The 19,751-nt window shown below is 44.2% G+C and overlaps 1 protein-coding gene across 6 annotated transcripts in view; it reads right to left on the reverse strand.

The window, feature by feature from the left end:
• The window catches only part of ZFAT (zinc finger and AT-hook domain containing), a 144,114-nt gene that overhangs the window by 82,577 nt on the left and 41,786 nt on the right, over positions 1-19,751 (reverse strand). For 4 of the 6 annotated variants that reach the window (XM_065054461.1, XM_065054458.1, XM_065054459.1 and 1 more), the window contains one exon: positions 365-535. In XM_065054461.1, coding sequence (XP_064910533.1) covers positions 365-535 — 171 coding nt within the window. Of the gene's footprint in view, positions 1-364; positions 536-12,496; positions 13,246-13,301; positions 13,616-19,751 lie in introns of those variants that run through there. The other 2 variants (XM_065054462.1, XM_065054464.1) reach the window with 2 other exon arrangements.

Here is a 19,751-nt window from a genome sequence, read left to right on the forward strand (position 1 = left end):
CTCAAAGCACAGCACTATTCTTGAGCATCAAGAGTCCCATCCACACTGTCCTGTTGCTTTCTGCTGCTGTCACACAGTCTTCCCACAGCTCGAATCAAAGCTGTAGGAAGCAGACGTTGCTATACTTAACATTTAAAATTAATGGACCAATGTCATCATCCCCTATCACATGCTGAGTTTATCCACATCTGTCCTCCGATCTATTTTGCACTGAATTAAATTCAGGTTGGCAGTTGTACAGTAACCACTATTAAAACAAGCTATGTAAACCATTCTATATGCAACGCGGAATCATCGCATCACAGGTTTTACTAAAAAACTAAATGACTTCGAGAATTACATTCCTCTCAATTTAAGAAAGTACCTTCTCCCTCTTTGCTTATGTTTGTGGGTGCTGTTAGAGGCTGGAGCGGAATAATGATGTCATCCACATTGGTCCCTTCTTCCACGTGCTTCTCAGAGACGTGAGACAACAGTTCGGACTGATTTGGTGAGAACAAGTTACAAAGCTTACACATGAAGATGGAATTGGTCCCTGAAAAACAAGTTTAAAAAGAGGAGTTAATATTTCCAAATTTAAGTTTACAGTACCACTAGTTATTGAGATTGCAATTCAGCTAATATAGTAACTATCAGTAACATTAATACACTTGACAGTAATGAGCTGAAACAATGACGGTTAAACCACTAAATGAAGATATTCATAGTAAATCTCAAAATTAATTAATTCAAGAAATGGGTAAACTTCTACCCAGATATCCGCCTGGGGAAAAAAAAAACATCTGGCTCAAATCTTAGAAATTTTCTAAGAAGACCCAAAAGGAAGCAGAAGAGATTAAGACCTTTTTTTTTCCTTTCCAGCATCAGACAACGTTACAATTTCATATTTTTTCAAACACACGATAAAATTACGTAAGACATGAAGTCATTGCCCAGGTTTGATGAGTATCACACTGGTAGAAATGCAAAACATTTTATCTTTCTCAAAGTAGCTCTGAAATACAGAGAAGTTGGGCCCAAAATCTTAATTCATCTTCATGGATCTCGCTGTTCTTTGCTACATGTACTTCACCTTTCCACTTACTTCACCTAAGTAAGTCTAAATCTCTAATTACCTGTGTAAGTGCTGGAAACTAAAGAAGGTTAGGAAGAATTACATGCCATAAAAGATAAAGGAAACTTTTCCTTCACTACGCTATTATAAACTAAATATATTTTATTATAAACATGTCTTTGATGTGTCACTTTTGCCTTAGCACGCTACTGTGAGTTAAAAATGTGAAGTGCTCGGTTTCAGGGGTCATTATCCCTAGATGTGGCTCTACCATTAATTAAAAAGCGGGGTGGAAGGTGAAAACAAACATCTGCAACACTGTAGACCACAAAATGTTGCATCATATGACATTCACAGCTATGCAATCACATCATCTTCCTTTCTCCTGGTCATTCACTTCAGAGCTGCACAAACAAAGTTTTTTTAATGTTTTACGGAAATATTTGAAAAAATGATGAGGCCTCATCTTGACCCATTTACATGGAGAAAAATGGGCAGGAATAGGAGGAAAGTTTGAGGAGGAGGGGAAAAGTTTTTCTCTCAAATCAAAACACATCATATCGGCCTCAGAGGCAATATTGACATTTGACATTAATAAAAACATCTAGTAATTCATGTGCTTTGACATACAGGTTCTATGAAGAATTCCCATTCATAAAAAAACACCTAACCCACTAAAAACCTTTGAAGCAGCAGCAAATGAAGAATTTCATTAGAACTTTGTCTGGTCAATGCTTTAAACAGTTTTACAGAACTTTTTGGACAAAACTTCATGGGGTTAGTTTGTTTGGGCATTTTGTTTGGCTTTTTGGTTGGTTGGTTGTGGGTATTTTGGTTTGGTTTTTGATTCGCTGGTACTAGAGCTGTGATATGAAAGCAAAGCCTCAAGACAGTAACTACAAAGAAGGGTGAAAGTTAATAATTCAGAAAAATCCACCTACACAAAATCCACTCACTTTTGGCAGAGTTAATTCAGAGGACTTTGTTTGCTTTCTAAAACCACTGTCATTTGTTTTAATGGCTTGATTTTTCAACACTCCGTGATTCCCTCAGCGAAAACAACCACCAGGAACCAATTTTAACAACACGCTTGTTCTTCAGCTACGTACATAAAAACTCCAGACCCAGAGATTGGTTTATATTGTTCCTCTCCCCTCTGCCTCCCTAAGGAAAACGAGGGACATAACATCACTGAAATCAAACTGGCACAGCCGATGCTGTTTGAGGTACAAACCAAACCACAGATTAGCTGGATAAATACAGCAATAAAGTGCTATTTTGTGAACTCTGGGATGAGTCAGGGGTGAAGAGACCAGGGAAGCTACACTTTGGGACCTGTTTTCAAAGCAATCCCAAGCAAAGATCACTAACCCTATTTAATACTATTCCCTGTCACAACACACTAGTTATGTAGTTCACCCCACTCAAGAAAAATCCATCTTTAAGGTGTTCTCAATGTTAAAAGCTGGCTTTCTTTTACACTTATTTGCACCTGAAGCTATAACAAAAGCATCCTCATCTTCAGAAATAATACAACTACCTCAAAACAAAAAGGCAGAATATGCCTTCATTTCTTTTAAAACACCTCTGCAGAACAACCCAAATACTGTTTCTGTTGTTTGAAGTATACTGTATGTAACACAAGCACAGCTACGTGAGATGTATAATACACTCAAGGTGTTCTTAGGAACTTGGTAGGGTTCCTGCTCAGGCATTCTGCTGTCTTGAGCACACACGCATTCTGTTGTGATTGCAGCTCACTTATAATGGAAATGTTCCCCTGAATCAGTTCCTTTGAACTAGTTCTGCTCTAGTTAGTATTATTATATTTTTAAGTGAATGAAGCCCATTATTGACTAAGTAGATGACAACTGTTCTCTCAACAAACACACATTTAAGATTCACACTGCAACACTTAGGAGCATTGACCTAAAGGTTTAACTAACACTAAACATTTAAATTCCATTATTTAGACAACACTCCTATTTTGAGGTTTTATTTGCTATTGTTTTTGCTTCCTGACCTGCTAGTTGTTTTCCATAAAAGTTCAGGCTCACTGCTTTGTGTGTCGTGTCTCATCCTCCACCAGTTCTGACTCACACACGTTATCCTTCATCCTTCCCAGTGGGGACTTGGAGAGGGGCAGAAGAGCAAGAAGAACCCCCAAAAGTCTGTTCGGTTGTTTAAAGCACCTGATTATACAAATCCTTGTTTAAGGCTTCCCAAGAAGAATTCAGGATTCATGGGAAGTACTAAAACCACAAGAAACCATCACACAGAAGTAACGCTGGAACAAAACCATGTGGCAGAGAACAGAGTTAATGAAGGTGCACAAAGCAGCAGAACACACGTGTGATTTGCTCGGAGGTGAGATGGAAACAAAACCGAGTAAAGAAATGATTTTCAAAGGAACAACTGAAAAAGGAGGTCATAAAGCAGAGGATGAACTGTGCTGATCGCAGGCCTAAACAACCAGATCAGGAGTAAGCAAATGATAATTGATTAACCAGTTGCTAATTAGGTGGTGTAGTAATAGAACAATGAATTATAGTCAATTAAGTGTAAAAATCAAATAAGCAATAAGTTAATTAACTATGCAGGGAATCAATGATTAATTAGTGAATAATTAATTATGTAGGAAACCAACAGAGCAGTTAATTAGACAGCAATTAAATATGCAGAGAAAGAAAGGAACAGTAATCAAGCACACAGGTAAACAAGCAACAGAAGTTTCAGCCAAAACCCATTTGGAACATTCTATTCACTAAACACACTTTGTATTAATTCATTATCTTCAGTTTGCCCACATAAACTGTGCTCGGTGTGCACTGAAATAACAGTTATTTTCTTCTTAAATGGAAAAGTAGCACATTAAGCGATAACATAAGTGAAGACATAGAATTTTTTTCATAATTCTTCCAAAGATCTCAAGGTATTTCTTAATTATTTTTTTTTCTTTATACTAACCTAAAGAGATTAACAGATGCTACTAACAAACAGCAAATTTCAGACTAGGAAGCAGCCTCCCTTATTCCCAATCCCCTTCACAAAGCATAAAACAGAACCCATCCCGTTTTGCTCCAAAGTTGGAGGGGGAAAGGGAGAAAGGGGAAGAAAGAAACACTCATATTAGAGAAATCACCAAAATGAACAGTGTTTAAGGGAATCAGGTAATGTATTATTGACATACATACTTTTGATCATTGTATGACAAAACCTAGTCTAGAGTCAATTTTAATTAATGAAAAACTTTCATTTTATATAAAAGTAGGCTAGGGGTTGGGTTTGGTTTTATTTTTAAATAAATTATTTTCATAAGTCACATACAATAAGGGAAAAAAAAAGGAGATAATCCATCTATATTTTTGTACCATAAATCATTCTAATATACCTAAAGCTTTTCAGGACTCTTTCAATGCAGACAATATTTAACACTTATGTAAAAGCCTCTAAAGCTTTGCAACAGTTTAAAGTAACTAGAACTCCATAGTTAGATGCAAAAATAAAAATTCACTGGACACCTATTGGTGCATGGAACAATGAAGTTATTATCCAAAAGCATCATCCTCAGTAAGCGTTAAAAAAGTATAGAAAAGCCGCTGCTATTTACGATCATTAGAACAGCAGCAGCACAAGTATCCCATGTTCAAAATGAACAAATTATCTCTACAAAAACCAGCAGACCAGAGAGAACAGAAAGCTATTTTAGGGCTTCCTTCATCTGAACCTGAACTATTCTAGATAGCAAGCAAGTTTGTTTTTAATTCACCATCATAGGATGACTATGGAGATAAAACCTGCAATACAGAATATATTCAATCAAGGAACAGGAGCACCTGAGCATGTCCGTTCTGACTTTCAGCTGCTAACTGAATTCAGGAATATTTAATTATCATTAGTTAAATGCCACAAGCGTTTTTTATTTTGACATTACAAAAGAAAGTTATGGCAATGTTGATAAGAGGATGCATTCCTGCAAAAGCTAAAAGATTATACTAAAATCAATACCACTTAATATGGTTTTATGGAAACCCTAACCATATACATTCAGCACTTTTTCTAACAAGGCCACAAGTTTAGTTTATGAACTAATCTACATCTATAGAGGTTCTTGGACATTACAGGGAGGTACACAGTATATAAGATTAAATTACACTGAATTTTGTGAATGCTTCTGATTAGGAAATAAACTGCATTTTAAAAGCTACACAATACAAATACACTAGGACAGAGAAAACAAAAGCACTCGTTCAGGTGCTTGGGACATGAATGCAAGACCAAGCTGTTGTGAGCAGAACTAAGCAGATAGTTTCGTATAATCCTAAGGGAACGTTACATGAGGAGCAGCAGGCTTCATCCAACCCCAAAATTCAGAGATTATGAAAATGTTTTTAAATTAAAGATGAAAGAGTAGGTGACAAGTGTGAAAGACCATAAAGATCCAAGCGGCTCATCTTGTAGTAGTAAAATCACAAAGACTGTTTTCAAATGGATAACACAGAAGTTAGTAAAATTTTAAAAGGAAACGAACAGTTGAAACAAACTGTTGGGTTTGTTTTCCATTTCTTTGTAGTTGTTTTTAAGACGATAAATCTACATAATACTCCAATAATGCAAGATACTGAATAAAGTGACAAAATCAGAATGCCTAGTTTAGATGAAGATTATTGACAGACTTGCATTCAAACAAGCTTCTGAAAAATGCTGTTGTAATGCCAGTGGGACACTATCACTTCTAAATACGGAGGGCAGAAAGCAGGATGTATTGTTTGTGAAGCAATGCCATCTGTTAGAAACAGCTCAGAGTCTAATCTGATTAACATGCTTTTTTAACAAGCAACAGAATCCCCAAGGACTGAAATAGTTGCGTTGTACAGAACAGCACAGTGTTGGGACTACATGAGCAACAGTGGTAAGAATCACTGTGGCACACTGAGGGGAACAAAAGAGGTTACAGAGGCAGAAACAACAATATATTGTAGGTTTCAGTTACCCTTATGGAGATTGGTTACATATCAGGTAAGGACAGGGTACCAGGATTAAATGTTTAGATGCCATTAAGCAAGAGGTCGAGGAAACCACAGGAGAAGAAACAGTTCTCGACTTTATTCAAAGTAGATCACACCTGATAAAAAAGCACTCAAAATCCCTGTAAGAGAGTGATAAAGGGCCAAAAAGCATTTTTAACAAAACAAAAACAAACCACACACACACACACAAAAAAAAAAAAAGGTTTAAAGAAGAGGGGGAAGAAGAGGGGGAAGAAGAGGGGGAAGAAGAGGGGGAAGAAGAGGGGGAAGAAGAGGGGGAAGAAGAGGGGGAAGAAGAGGGGGAAGAAGAGGGGGAAGAAGAGGGGGAAGAAGAGGGGGAAGAAGAGGGGGAAGAAGAGGGGGAAGAAGAGGGGGAAGAAGAGGGGGAAGAAGAGGGGGAAGAAGAGGGGGAAGAAGAGGGGGAAGGGATTGAAACTGGGCTCTCCAAAGATCAGCCTAAGGATGGAAAGCCTGAATTAAGAGGGAAATCAGCAGCCCACTTGAAGTGCATGTACACTAATGCACGCAGTATGGGCAACAAACAAGAGGAGCTGGAAGCCATAGTGCAGCAGGAAAGCTATGACATAGTTACCATCACAGAAACATGGTGGGATGACTCATATGACTGGAGTGCTGCTGTGTGTGGCTACAAGCTCTTCAGAAAAGATAGGCAGGGTAGAAGAGGTGGAGGGGTGGCTTTATATGTTAGAGAGTCACTCAACTGTTAAACTTGAGGTCAGCAGTGACAAGGTTGAGTGCCTGTGGACCAGAATCAGGGGGAAGTCCAACAGGGCTGACATCCTCATGGGTGTCTGTTATAGACCGCCCAACCAGGACGATGAAGGAGATGAATTATTCTACAAGCAGCTGGCAGATGTTTCAAAATCGACGGCCCTTGTTCTTGTGGGTGACTTTAACCTGCCGGATATCTGCTGGGAGCTCAATACTGCGCGGAAGAAGCAGTCTAGGAAGTTCCTAGAGTGTATAGAGGACAATTTCCTTCATCAGCTGGTAAATGAGCCCACCAGGGGCAAGACCCCGCTAGACCTACTGTTTACAAACAGAGAAGGGCTGGTGGGAGATGTAGTGGTTGGAGGCCGCCTGGGGTATAGCAACCATGAAATAATAGAATTTTCAATACTCAGAGATGCAGGGAGAACCATTAACAAAACCTCTACGCTGGACTTGCGGAGGGCAGATTTTTGCCTATTCAGAAGTCTAGTTCAGAGCATACCCTGGGAAACAATGCTTAAAAACAAGGGGGCCCGGAAGGGTTGGACATGCTTCAAGCAGGAGGTTTTGAGTGCACAGGAACAGGCTATACCAGTGTGCCGAAAGGCTAGCCGGCGGGGAAGACAACCGGCTTGGCTAAACAGGGAGATTCTGAATGAAATCAGAAATAAAAAGAGACTTTACCGACTGTGGAAAAAAGGGCTGGCTACTTATAAAGAATTTATGGACATAGCTAGATCATGCAGAAAAAAAAAAAAAAAATCAGGGAAACAAAAGTGCAATTTGAAGTTAATTTGGCCAATTCTGTCAGGGATAATAAAAAGTCCTTCTTCAAATATGTTAATAACAAAAGGAGGGGCAAGGAAAACCTCCATTCTCTGTTGGACTCTGAGGGAAATATAGTTAACAAAGATGAGTAGAAAGCTGAGGTACTTAATACCTACTTTGCCTCAGTTTTTACCAGTAAGACAGGTGGCCCTCAGGACAACTCATCTCTGGAGGTGGTTGGCAGAGATAGAAAGCCAAATAGGCCCCTTGTATTCCAGGAGGAAATAGTTGGTGATTTACTGAGCCATCTGGATCCTCACAAGTCTATGGGACCAGATGAGATCCATCCCAGGGTGATGAGGGAGCCAGCAGAAGAACTTGCCAAGCCGCTCTCCATCATCTTCCAACAGTCCTGGCTCACTGGGGAGGTCCCATATGATTGGAAATTGGCCAATGTTACCCCAGTCCACAAAAAGGGCCGCAGAGCTGACCCTGGCAGCTACAGGCCTGTCAGCTTGACCTCGGTGCCTGGCAGGGTTATGGAGCAGATCATCCTGAATGGAATCACACAGCACCTTCAGGATGGACAAGGGATCAGACCCAGCCAGCATGGGTTTAGGAGGGGCAGGTCCTGTCTGACCAACCTGATCTTTTATGATCAGGTGACTCACCTGGTGGATGAGGGGAAAGCCGTGGATGTGGTCTATCTGGACTTCAGCAAGGCCTTTGACACTGTCTCCCATAATATACTCTTGCAAAAGCTGGTAGCCCATGGCTTGGACAAGTGTACTCTACGCTGGGTTAAGAACTGGCTGGAGGGCCGGGCCCAGAGAGTGCTGGTGAATGGGGCTGCATCCAGCTGGCGGCCAGTCACTAGTGGTGTCCCCGAGGGGTCAGTGTTGGGTCCAGTCCTGTTTAACATCTTTATTGACGATTTAGATGAGGGGATTGAGACAATCATCAGCAAATTTGCTGATGACACCAAACTGGGAGGGAGTGTCGACCTGCTGGAAGGCAGGAGGGCTCTGCAGAGGGATCTGGATAGACTGGAAAAATGGGCTGATTCCAATGGGATGAAGTTCAACAAGGCGAAGTGCCGGGTGCTGCACTTTGATCACAACAACCCCCTGCAGCGCTCCAGGCTGGGCACAGAGTGGCTGGAGAGCAGTCAGACAGAAAGGGACCTGGGGGTACTAATTGACAGGAAGCTCAACATGAGCCAACAGTGTGCCCAGGTGGCCAAGAAGGCCAACGGTATCCTGTCCTGTATCAAAAATAACGTGGTCAGCAGGACAAGGGCAGTGATCCTTCCCCTGTACTCTGCATTGGGGAGGCCACACCTGGAGTGTTGTGTTCAGTTCTGGGCCCCTCAGTTCAGGAAAGAGATTGAAGTGCTGGAGCGGGTCCAGAGAAGAGCAACACGACTGGTGAAGGGACTTGAACATAAGACCTATGGGGAGAGGCTGAGGGAGCTGGGGTTGTTTAGTCTGGAGAAGAGGAGGCTTAGAGGTGAGCTCATCACTCTCTAGAACTACCTGAAGGGCAGTTCTAGCCAGGTGGGGATTGGTCTCTTCTCCCAGGCAGTCAGCAATAGGACAAGGGGCCATGGGCTGCCAGGGGAAATTTAGGCTGGATATTAGAAAGAAATTCTTTCCAGAGAGAGTGGTCAGGCATTGGAATGGCTGCCCAGGGAGGTAGTGGACTCGCCGTCCCTGGAGGTTTTTAAACTGAGATTGGACACAGCACTTAGTGCCATGATCTAGTAAATGGACTGGAGTTGGACCAAGGGTTGGACTCGATGATCTCTGAGGTCTTTTCCAACCCAGTCAATTCTGTGATTACTGAAAGCAGCATGAAGACTCATTGAGAAGCATCATATTTGATACCGATCATCAAAGGAGATTTTACAACAGGGAAGAAAAAATCCAGCACAGCTCAATAGCAGTGAAAGGAAGCTTTTGTAGAAGAAAACATCTATAAAAGTTAGAGGTTTTGTCAAACGAGGAAAACAAAAAAAGACTGGAAATTGTGACAAATTAAATGTGAAAACACAGCAAAACAAGTCGATAAGGATAATATTATCAACTTGAAAAACAAAAAGCAGAAAGAAGCATTTGTTTACAAAGACCTCAGGCCTGCCTGAGAGCCTGTGTACTAAAAAGTAATCTGTGCCTGAAAAGACCCTTCAAAGAAGGTGAGCCCATAGCAAAACAAGCTTTTCAATTTGCTATCGCTCTACAAGGGTTTGGAGAGGTTTTCTATTAAAGATCTCCCAGTTCCAGTAAATACTGTAAAGACAGCCTCAAAACAAAGCTAAGAGCTGTACTACTCAAAACCAAAAACATCCAGTTCACAGTCCCATGGAACAGACGGTCCTGTAACACACAGGCATATAAAAATCAGAAAATATTACTGCTGCAAAAGTCCACACTTCCATCTTTGGATATTGTTCCTCTAACTTGAAAAACAGAAAAACTAATATAATAGTAATAATAATTAAAAAGTAATCCTTAAAAGGTACAAAGATAAGGACAATCAACAACATAGCACAGCTGTATATGAGAAACTGTTAAATAAATCAGAATGCCTGGGAAGGATGGAGCTGAGGAGCAGAGAAAAGGCAAAAAGCTAAATGTAGAACTATGAAATAATGTGTGTCATAGAGGAGGTGAGCAGCTAATGATCCCTCTAAAACTACTGTCTGGTCTTTTCAGTTGATCTCTCCCTGCCCCGGGAGAAGCAGAGAACAAGAGAGGGATCAGGTCTTCACATAAGTGTAAGATTGGAACACATCCACTTGCAGTTCAAATTCTTGAAGGTGAAGTCTCTCCAGAACTAGCAGGTGGAAAGATGCTATTTGAGGCTCAGCAAGCCCATACGAAGGGCTAAGAGTACTCTGGACGTGCTTACCCTGTTCTTATACTTCTCTATTCAGACATCCATCACGAGTCACCGTTAGAGACACGATGCATCAGGCATGCCACGAAATTCAGATCCACAATATTTATGCTTTCTTAGATTCCTTCTAAGTCACAACAGCACTATGTAGACTTCCACACAGGTCAGTTACTGTAACATTCAAATATTACAGTATTTTACCATATAAGAGTACCTCTGAAAATCTCCAAATATTTGACATAACAACATCATAATATCCAACACAAAGGCAGAGAAATGGATTGGTAAGGGGCAAGAGTTCTGCTGTTTATAGATCAATTTCAGATGGTTAGACTGAATTACTGGGAGACCAAGTATCCATGTTATACTGACCTGCTTCAGAGTTTTCTCAGGTATTACCAGAAACCAGAGCTTGCTTTGTGCCACATGATGAAACAGCCACGCCAAGAGGAAAAGGGCACAAGGGTCTTACCTCTCTTGTCTGAAGTGTGTTCTCACACTCTCACCATAGAATCATAGCACAGTTTGGGTTGGAAGGGACCTTCAAAGGTCATCTAATCCAACCCCCCTGCCATGAGCAGGGACATCTTCACCCAGATCAGGTTGCTCAGAGCCCCATCCAGTCTGGCCTGGGATGTCTCCAGGGATGGGGCATCCACCACCTCTCCGGGCAACCTGGGCCAGTGTTTCACCACCCTCAGTGTAAAGAATTTCCTCCTCATGTCCAGCCTGAATCTCCCCTCCTTTAGTTTAAAACCATCACCCCTTGTCCTGTCTTAACAGGCCCTGCATAACCAGGCATACTGTATTTAACCAGTTTGTTACTAGACTTGTCAAAAGAAACTTGAGTTTTAAGCTACTGAAATTTAGGTAATGAAAGCAAATAAAAGCATATTGTTTTGTGTTTTTTTTTTTTTCTTTACACACATCAGCTTTACAAAAGTTCCTGGAAAAAGTTACTCCAAAACAAGATACTGCCTGAACACACTTATCTTGGCTAGAATATACAAAATGCAGAAGTGGATTAAAAACTAGGAAATTAATTTACCTCAGCAGTTTAGAATAATCAGTTTATCAACCCTATAAATAAAGTGTCTTTCCATCATTAAAAAAGCACCTTAATATAGACTTACAGTAAGACTTTAGGGTTTTATTTAATGTTCTAAGATTGCCCTCATGTGGCTAAACGCAACACTGCAGAAGTTACCACTAAAACACAACCGCACTACCAGAGACACCGAAAACCCTTGGAACCTCTCGAAGAACAAACTCGAACTATGTGATCAGCCATCGGCACCATGATGCCTTGGCTGAAATGCTTTGAACCTGAATTTTAGAAGCACAAATATGGGAAATGCATCTGAAGTCAGACGCAGTTCAGCAGCTGCAATATCAAACATACCAGACACTCATTAAACTTATGGGTCCAACTGCACTCAGAACAATTTTATTAATACAAACATGCTTGATTAAATATGGATTAGTAGCAGTAGTAGTTGTAGTAAGATAATTAATTCCTTATCTAAAGTTGGAACAGGCAATATAAAGCAGTCCTAAAACGTTTCTACACTAGCACATAAATAACACAACACCTGTTGGATATTCTGCTGTTTAGATATAAGTTATTCCCCTCATAGTGCTGCTCTCTTTGGCACAAAATCCTCTTCGAGTTGTAAACTAATTGTCTGTAAATAATCCACAGACCAGGTAAAATAACCTTGTCTTCTAAATATCAATTTAAATGTCATCTCAGGGAGTGACAACCAGAAGCCAAAGTTGAGTACACAGGGTAATTAATGAAATTATTGCAACATTTCACAAACTTGTACTGCAAGGAACACACGGGTATTGTGAAATGCAAAAAGCACACACACAATATTACTGGGGCTACCATGACTGCGTAATTTTCCTTATACTTGGAATCCCCATAGAAGTCAGGCCAGTGTAAAGTACACAGAAACACAGAATGGTTGGGGTTGGAAGGGACCTCTGGAGATCACCCAGTCCAACCCACCTGCAGGTTCACCAGAGCAGATCACACAGGAATGTGTCCAGGTGGGTTTGAATGTCTCCAGAGAAGGAGACTCCACAGCCTCTCTGGGCAGCCTGTTCCAGGTTCTGGCACCTCAAAGTAAAGAAGTTTCTCCTCATATTCAGATGGAACCTTCTGTGCTTCAGTCTGTGCCCGCTGCGCCTCACCCTGTCATTGGGCACCACTCAGGGCAATGGAAGCATCTGACTTTAACCTATCTCCCTTCTGCGGCTGAACCCTAAGGCTCTTGAGCTAAAGCTGTTTACACGAGCTGTCAAAGAAAAGCACGAATGTTTTAAATCCAGATGCGCATCAGTTCAACACAAACAGCAGGCTGCCGGCAGCTGCTCTTTTCCAGGTGCTCCCCGACTCTCTCCTGAACCGCAGCGGCGGGTCAGCCAGCCGGGGGTCCCCGGGGACCGCGCTGGGGCTGCCGGCGCCCTCGGAGCCCTTAACCGCGGAGCGACCCGCGCGGTTCCACGGCTCTGCGCTGGGGTGGCCCCTGCACCCCCACACGCCCATGGCGGCTGCGCCCTCCCTCGCCTCCCCGACCCCACAGGTGAGGGGCTCCACAACCCCCAGGACGGCCGGCAGCCACTGCCGCCACCCCGCTTCGGCCGCCAGTCAGGGGAGGGGAGTAACGACCCGCCTGCCAGGGAACTACTTCTCGTGCGGATGGAGCGTCATAACACGCGCCGCCGGAACTGCTTTCTGCCCCCCAAGCCAGCGCCGGCGCTGCGGTCAGAGGATCCGTGCGCGCTCCCCCGCCCTGCCCGGCCCCGCTCACCTGCAGCCGCAGCCTCCATAACCGCGGCGGGGACGGGACGGGACCGGACCGGACGGGGCGGGGCGGGGGAACTGCCGAGCCGTGCGGCGCGGCCTGGCTAATAAAGGGGGGAGTATGGAGGGGAGGGGGAAAACAAAAATCACTTTGGCGCCAGCGGGCCGTGCCGAGGCCCCGCGGGGCTCCCCCTTTGGTAAAGAAAATATTATTTTAACCGGTGTGGGCGGCGCGGGGGGAAAGATCGGCCGAGCGGCGGGTTATGGCGAATCTGCCGCCTCCGACACGGCGGCTTCTTCCTCAAGCGCCGTCGCACAGAGAGCGCGAGAGCGGGGAGGGGCGGGGCGCGAGGGCAGGGTGCGGGGCGCACGCGCCGCCCGGCGGCTGAGCGGCGGCGGTTGAGTGCGCATGCGCGGTGCCGCCGTCCTGCCGCTCACGCCGGGCTGCGGTTCCAGGTGCCCGCAGCCGATATGTTGGGGGTTCGAATCCCGGCGCAGGCACATGGAGACTAGGGGGTTACACCTCCCGTCGCCGCCCAAGCCGCGGGTGACGCGGGGCTCTGCCTGCTGAGGTAGAGTTTTCGTGCCTCTCTGCACTGCTGGGTCCATAGCCGCCGCGTCCCAGTCCCAGGACCCAGAGAGGCTGGGACTTTTAACAGAATCACAGTGTCAGGGATTGAAAGGGACTTCAAAAGATCATCCAGTCCAATCCCCCTGATGGAGCAGGAACACCCAGATGAGGTTACACAGGAAGGTGTCCGGGCGGGTTTGAATGTCTGCAGAGTAGGAGACTTCACAACCCCGCTGGGCAGCCTGGTCCAGTGTCTGTCACCCCCACTGAGAAGAAGTTTCTTCTCATATTTAAATGGAACTTCTTGTGTTCCAGTTTGTACCCATCACCCCTTGTCCTATCATTGGTTGTCACTGAGAAGAGCCTGGCTCCATCCTCCTGACACTCACCCTTTACATATTTATCAATGTTACTGAGGTCACCCCTCAGCCTCCTCCAAGCTAAGGAGCCCCAGCTCCCTCAGCCTTTCCTCACACAGGATATGTTCCACTCCCTTCAGCATCTTTGTTGCCCTGCGCTGGACTCTCTCCAGCAGTTCCCTGTCCTTCTGGAACTGAGGGGCCACAACTGGACACAATATTCCAGATGTGGTCTCCCCAGGACAGAGTAGAGGGGCAGGAGAACCTCTCTTGACCTACTAACCACTCCCCTTCTAATACACCCCAGGATGCCATTGGCCTTCCTGGCCACAAGGGCCCAGTGCTGGCTCATGGTCATCCTGCTGTCTCCGAGGTCCCCCAGGTCCCTTTCCCCTACACTGCTCATTCCCCAACTTATACTGGAACCTGGGGTTGTTCCTAACCAGGTGCAGCACAGCTTGTGCTGACACTGCCCATCAATAGCCAAGACTTTTTAATTAATGACCAAAGAATATAAACGTATCTTAATGAACCTGATACATCTACATATTTAATAGCAGATAATTAGGCCAGTTTGGAGGGAGTCCAGCAGCAAGCTATCAAGATTATGAGGGATCTGGAGCATCTTGTGAGAAAAGACAGAGAGCTGGGTCTGCTCAGCCTGGAGAAGATGAGAGGGAATCTTATCAGTGCTTACAAATATCTCAAGGGTGGGTGTGAAGAGGATGGACCAGATTCCTTTCAGTGGTGCCCAATGACAGGATGAGGGGCAATGGGCACAGACTGAAGCACAGGAGGTTCCATCTGAATATGGGGAGAAACCTCTTTACTTTGAGGTGCCAGAGCCCTGGAACAGGCTGCCCAGAGAGGTTGTGGAGTCTCCTTCTCTGGAGACATTCAAACCCACCTGGACACATTCCTGTGTGATCTGCTCTGGGGAACCTGCTTTAGCAGGTGGGTTGGACTGGGTGATCTCCAGAGGTCCCTTCCAACCCCAAACATTCTGTGATTTTGTGAAAATACAGTTTCCACCGTATTAGTAATTACATAAACAAACATTGATGACTTCTAGTTCAGGTGGATATTTAGCTTTACACCTACCCTGTTTTCCCAAAAATAAGACCTACCAAGCCCTAGCATGATTTTTCAGGATTTTTGAGGTTGCTCAAAATATAACCCCTACTCCAAAAATAAGCCCTACATAAAGTTAATTAAAAAAAAAAAAAAAGGTTAAATAGTGTCCAGGCAGCCATACATGTGAAAAAAGTAATAGGTTTTGGAGAAAAAAAATAATATGTAATAGGTTTTGGAGAAAAAAAATAATATAAGACCCTGTCTTATTTTCAGGAAAACAGGGTAAGACCATAACTGTTTTATTTGTAAGTTTATTTTTCAGGAGTTTTGTGTTTGCCTTGGAGAGCAATGTACCAACATGTATCGACAGTGTTGAAGCACACTATTTTTTTTACTCAGCTCCCAAGTTGTGCATTTGGATATTATTTCCTTAGTGTTTTGGGGTTTGTTGGTTTGGGTTTTTTTTTGATAGCTTGACAACAGGTAATTCCATGATGCAGCACAACTAGTGCCACTGGAATACTCAAATGCTCACTTCTGCTTCATGGTTCTGTTAGGTTGCTTTCCTGCTTTGTTTCTATGCTAATGACTGAATACCCATTTTATCACTTTCACTCTTAAATCATCATAAATGCTGTATGCATTCAATATTAATGAATTTAGTGTTGAATTCCATAACGACTGTTACTGTAGTTAATTTAAGTACAAATGAGTGTAGCAATTTCATTATCCTTCCTAAACATTAACAGTATTTTTTTGTCGTACTGCAGATGTACTCAATTGAGTGTAAAGAGTAAAAATTGTGAAAACAAGAATTAATTTCAGTATTAATTACAGTAATAAACCTAAATGATTTCCTGTTGTAAGAGAAATAATGCACACATATTAACTGAGAAACAGCTTATACACACAGTTTTTAAACACCACTGCTTATATCTCATTGTGACAATTAAATTTCAGCCACAGGCATAAGGCCACAAACCCTACATATTTCTTAATCCAACAAAACAGTTTTTAATCTGGAAAACATCTATGTGATGACTCACACCATAAATAGTGACTTTAGTATCTCAAACCTGGTTAACTGCAGTTCAGGGTCAGAGCTGTCTCTGCCATTGCTTGAGCATTTTCTGAGCATTCTGTATTCCACTGTGATGTTTATCAGCCCGGTCTTGTTGATCTTCCTGCCATGGCAGGAGCAGTCCCGCTACCACTACTCCAGTTCAAAAAATGGTGTGGGGTGATGTCACGGAGAATCCTCGCAGGTTAATTTAAGGGACAACAGAGTCCAAAACAACTTTTATTAGACCGGTGAGGAACAGGGCTTTAGCACTCCAAAAGTGACTTAAATAAAGGTTCGGATATCAGCTGAGGAGAGTTATTGAGGGGCAGCAATTGATACAACAAACAGGTGGTCCACAGCGTGCATGCACGTGGCTTCACCCAAAACAATGCCGGAGCTGACCCTGAGTCCCGGAGAAGTACACACTTGCCTAACACGTTGTGGGGTTATTTTTAAAGAGATACACGCACTCGTAGTGAGTACGGGAAGTGTACACTCGCGATTCCGCGGGGGTAAATTTATAATACACCCGCAATCCTGCGAGTGTTAATTTACTTACACGTGCAAGTGTGCGCGGAATCCTACACGTGCTTACGTGGAAGCACGGGAGGAAAATACACTCGCGATTGTGCGAGGGGCTCTCGGCGGCCACTCGCGATTGTGCGAGGAAATAATTTTACACGCGCTCATATGGAGCGCGGAAAGTTATACGTGCATATGTGCACGAACAGTATAAATATACTCGCAATCCTGCGAGAAGTTTTACTTACACCCGTGGCGGCAAGGCAGGCGCAGTCCCCATCCCGGGGAGGGGGGCTCTGGGCGGCAGCATCTTGCTCGTGCTCCGAGAGACCCACACAATGGGCGGAGTCTCGACGAGAGTCCCGTTTTTGTTATCTGATCAGATCTGACTGTAGGCATTCTAGAAGCTTCTCTGCACCCCCACACTGTCTGTGGGTGCCCCTGAAGCCTCCAAACATCCCCCACACTGGGCGCGGCTCAGTGTGCCTTGGCACTCCCTTCTCCTAATGGCCCTGGCCAGGGTGCTCTGGGCCAAACAAAAGAAGCTGTTAGCCTCAAGTAGCAGAGAAAGGGGGAGATGTGCCATACTGAAGGAGGGAGGGGGGTTTGCATTCTGCCACAGGTAATATCTGCAGTTTTCATCTATTTATTTTCTAGCCTTCTCTGCCAAGTGCTGAAATAATTAGGATTTTTGTCCTAACAACCAGCCTTACAGTTTTACCCCAGGCTTTATTTTTGGAAGAGTCTTTTGGCCTGGTCAGAAAAATCCATCACATATAAGGGCTCTTTGAAGCAAATGCCCTTAGATCAGCTATAACGGGAGACAGATTCATGAAATCATTTAGGTTGGAAAAATACCCTCAGGATCATCATGTCCAACCATTAACAAACTGTTAACGACCTGCAGCCCTGTAGTCAAAAGGATGGCGGGTCCCTGTTATTTCGCCTACAACTACCTGAAAGGAGGTTGTAATGTGGAGGGTGTTGGTCTCTTCTCCCAAGTAATAAGTGATAGGACAAGAGGAAATTACCTGAAGTTGCGCCAGGGAAGTTTTAGATTGGATATTAGTGAAAAATTATTCGCAGAAAGGGTTGTCAGGCATTGGAACAGGCTGCCCAGGGAAGTGGTTGAGTCACCAGCCCTGGAGGTGTTTAAAAGGCTTTTAGACAAGGTCCTTAGGGACATGGTTTAGTGCTAGAGTCAGGTCATGGTTGGACTCGATGATCCCGAGGGTCTCTTCCAACTGAAATGATTCTATACGCATAGGAAGCAGCGGTCAAGGCTCTAGCAGGGGTGGGAGTGTGGAGATGTGTAACAGAAACCTTGAGTACAAGTGCAAGCAGAAGCAGCTGAAGAAGGGCGTGTGCTCAACAGGTCATTGATACCACAGCGTGTCTACGTGTAGCTCCTCAAGACACCCGTGTCAGAAGGCTGAGGGCAGAGATAGCACCCAGAGAGGACATGGGACAGGAGATCAGCAGCGTTGCCGGTGACTCGGGGTGGGGCGAGATGAATGTGCCGAAGATGAAAATTACTGTCAGCTCCTAAACAGCACAAAAGACCAGACTCGCCAATCAAGGAACTGGCATGTACTGATAAGGCTAATGGCCAAAACATTGTGGCAAAACCCATTCATCCAGCCACAGGAGGGGATACATTCAGTGCAGCTCGAACTGCGATTTCCGTATCAAAGACACGCTGACGAGCCACAGCCCAGGCCAGCTGGCCGATAGAGGAGGTGGGGGACGTGCCGGAGGGCACAGAGCTCCACCTTCTGATACACCCAGCATGGCACGAAGGGAAAAGCTAAGACTCTTCAACATGTCCCGGGACTTGTCAATCTTTCTCAATCACCCCTTCCCCCCAGACTTCTCTCCTTCACAATAACACCTCCACAAAAGACCAAAAGTTACGCACGCAGGCAACCCAGAGCGCTATAAAGGCCCACCTTATGCAGGCACTGCCAGCACCCACCCACCATCCTGGGGACCATTCCATCCACCATTCTCACCACATGAACTGAAGAAGATACCAGAGGACACCACACATTGCTGGACCTGAGTCTGCGAACTTCACCACACATAAAGCGGAGCCATAAGGGTAGTGAAATCTTTCTTTCCTTTATTTCCCATACTTTTACCTTTTTTTGCTTTCCCTTTTATAAGTAACATAGTAACATAAGATTTACAACCCTGCATATGCTGCGAACTTTTTATGTTTACCAATTGAACCTACAATAATATAAATCCTTCTGTCATTGAATCATATACCATTTGTGCCAAACTGCAAAATAAAAGCCTTTTGCTTGTGGACCTTAAATACTGTGTGTGTTTTCCAACCAAAGGGGAACCGTGACCCTGAGTCACTTCTCCCCCCACTCATACCTGAGGGCAGGATGTGGCAGGAACAACCAGGAGACTTGATGGGGACTCGGTGACCTGTGTCCCTTGTCCTTCCTGTCACCACAGGTAATTCTGGATGGACTACCTGAACAACACCCTTGGTGCTTCTGTGTGTGAAAGTGCAAATGCGAGGAAGTGAGTTCATTTGTGTGTAAAACAAAGTCAGCTCTCCTAGCTGGTGTCAAATTCTGCTCTGGTACACAGATCCTGCCAAGAAGGGCTTGGCCAGAGCCCGACTGAGTCCTTGGGCCCCAGCAGAAAGACCTGAACTGAGCAGCTGTACTCTGCCAGTGTTCACCCCACCAATATTCAGCAAAGTCACACATGGATGTTCTGACCCGATGAGAAGCAACATTTAGGAGTCTACCTTTGTCTTTAGCTTGCTGCCTTGACTCACCCTCTTCACCTTCTGGACTCCTACTTCTAGGACCCCTTTTTGCCCCTCTTCCCATCCCTGTTCACTAC

Source organism: Columba livia, chromosome 2, assembly GCF_036013475.1.
Source record: "Columba livia isolate bColLiv1 breed racing homer chromosome 2, bColLiv1.pat.W.v2, whole genome shotgun sequence".
Lineage (NCBI taxonomy): Eukaryota > Metazoa > Chordata > Aves > Columbiformes > Columbidae > Columba > Columba livia.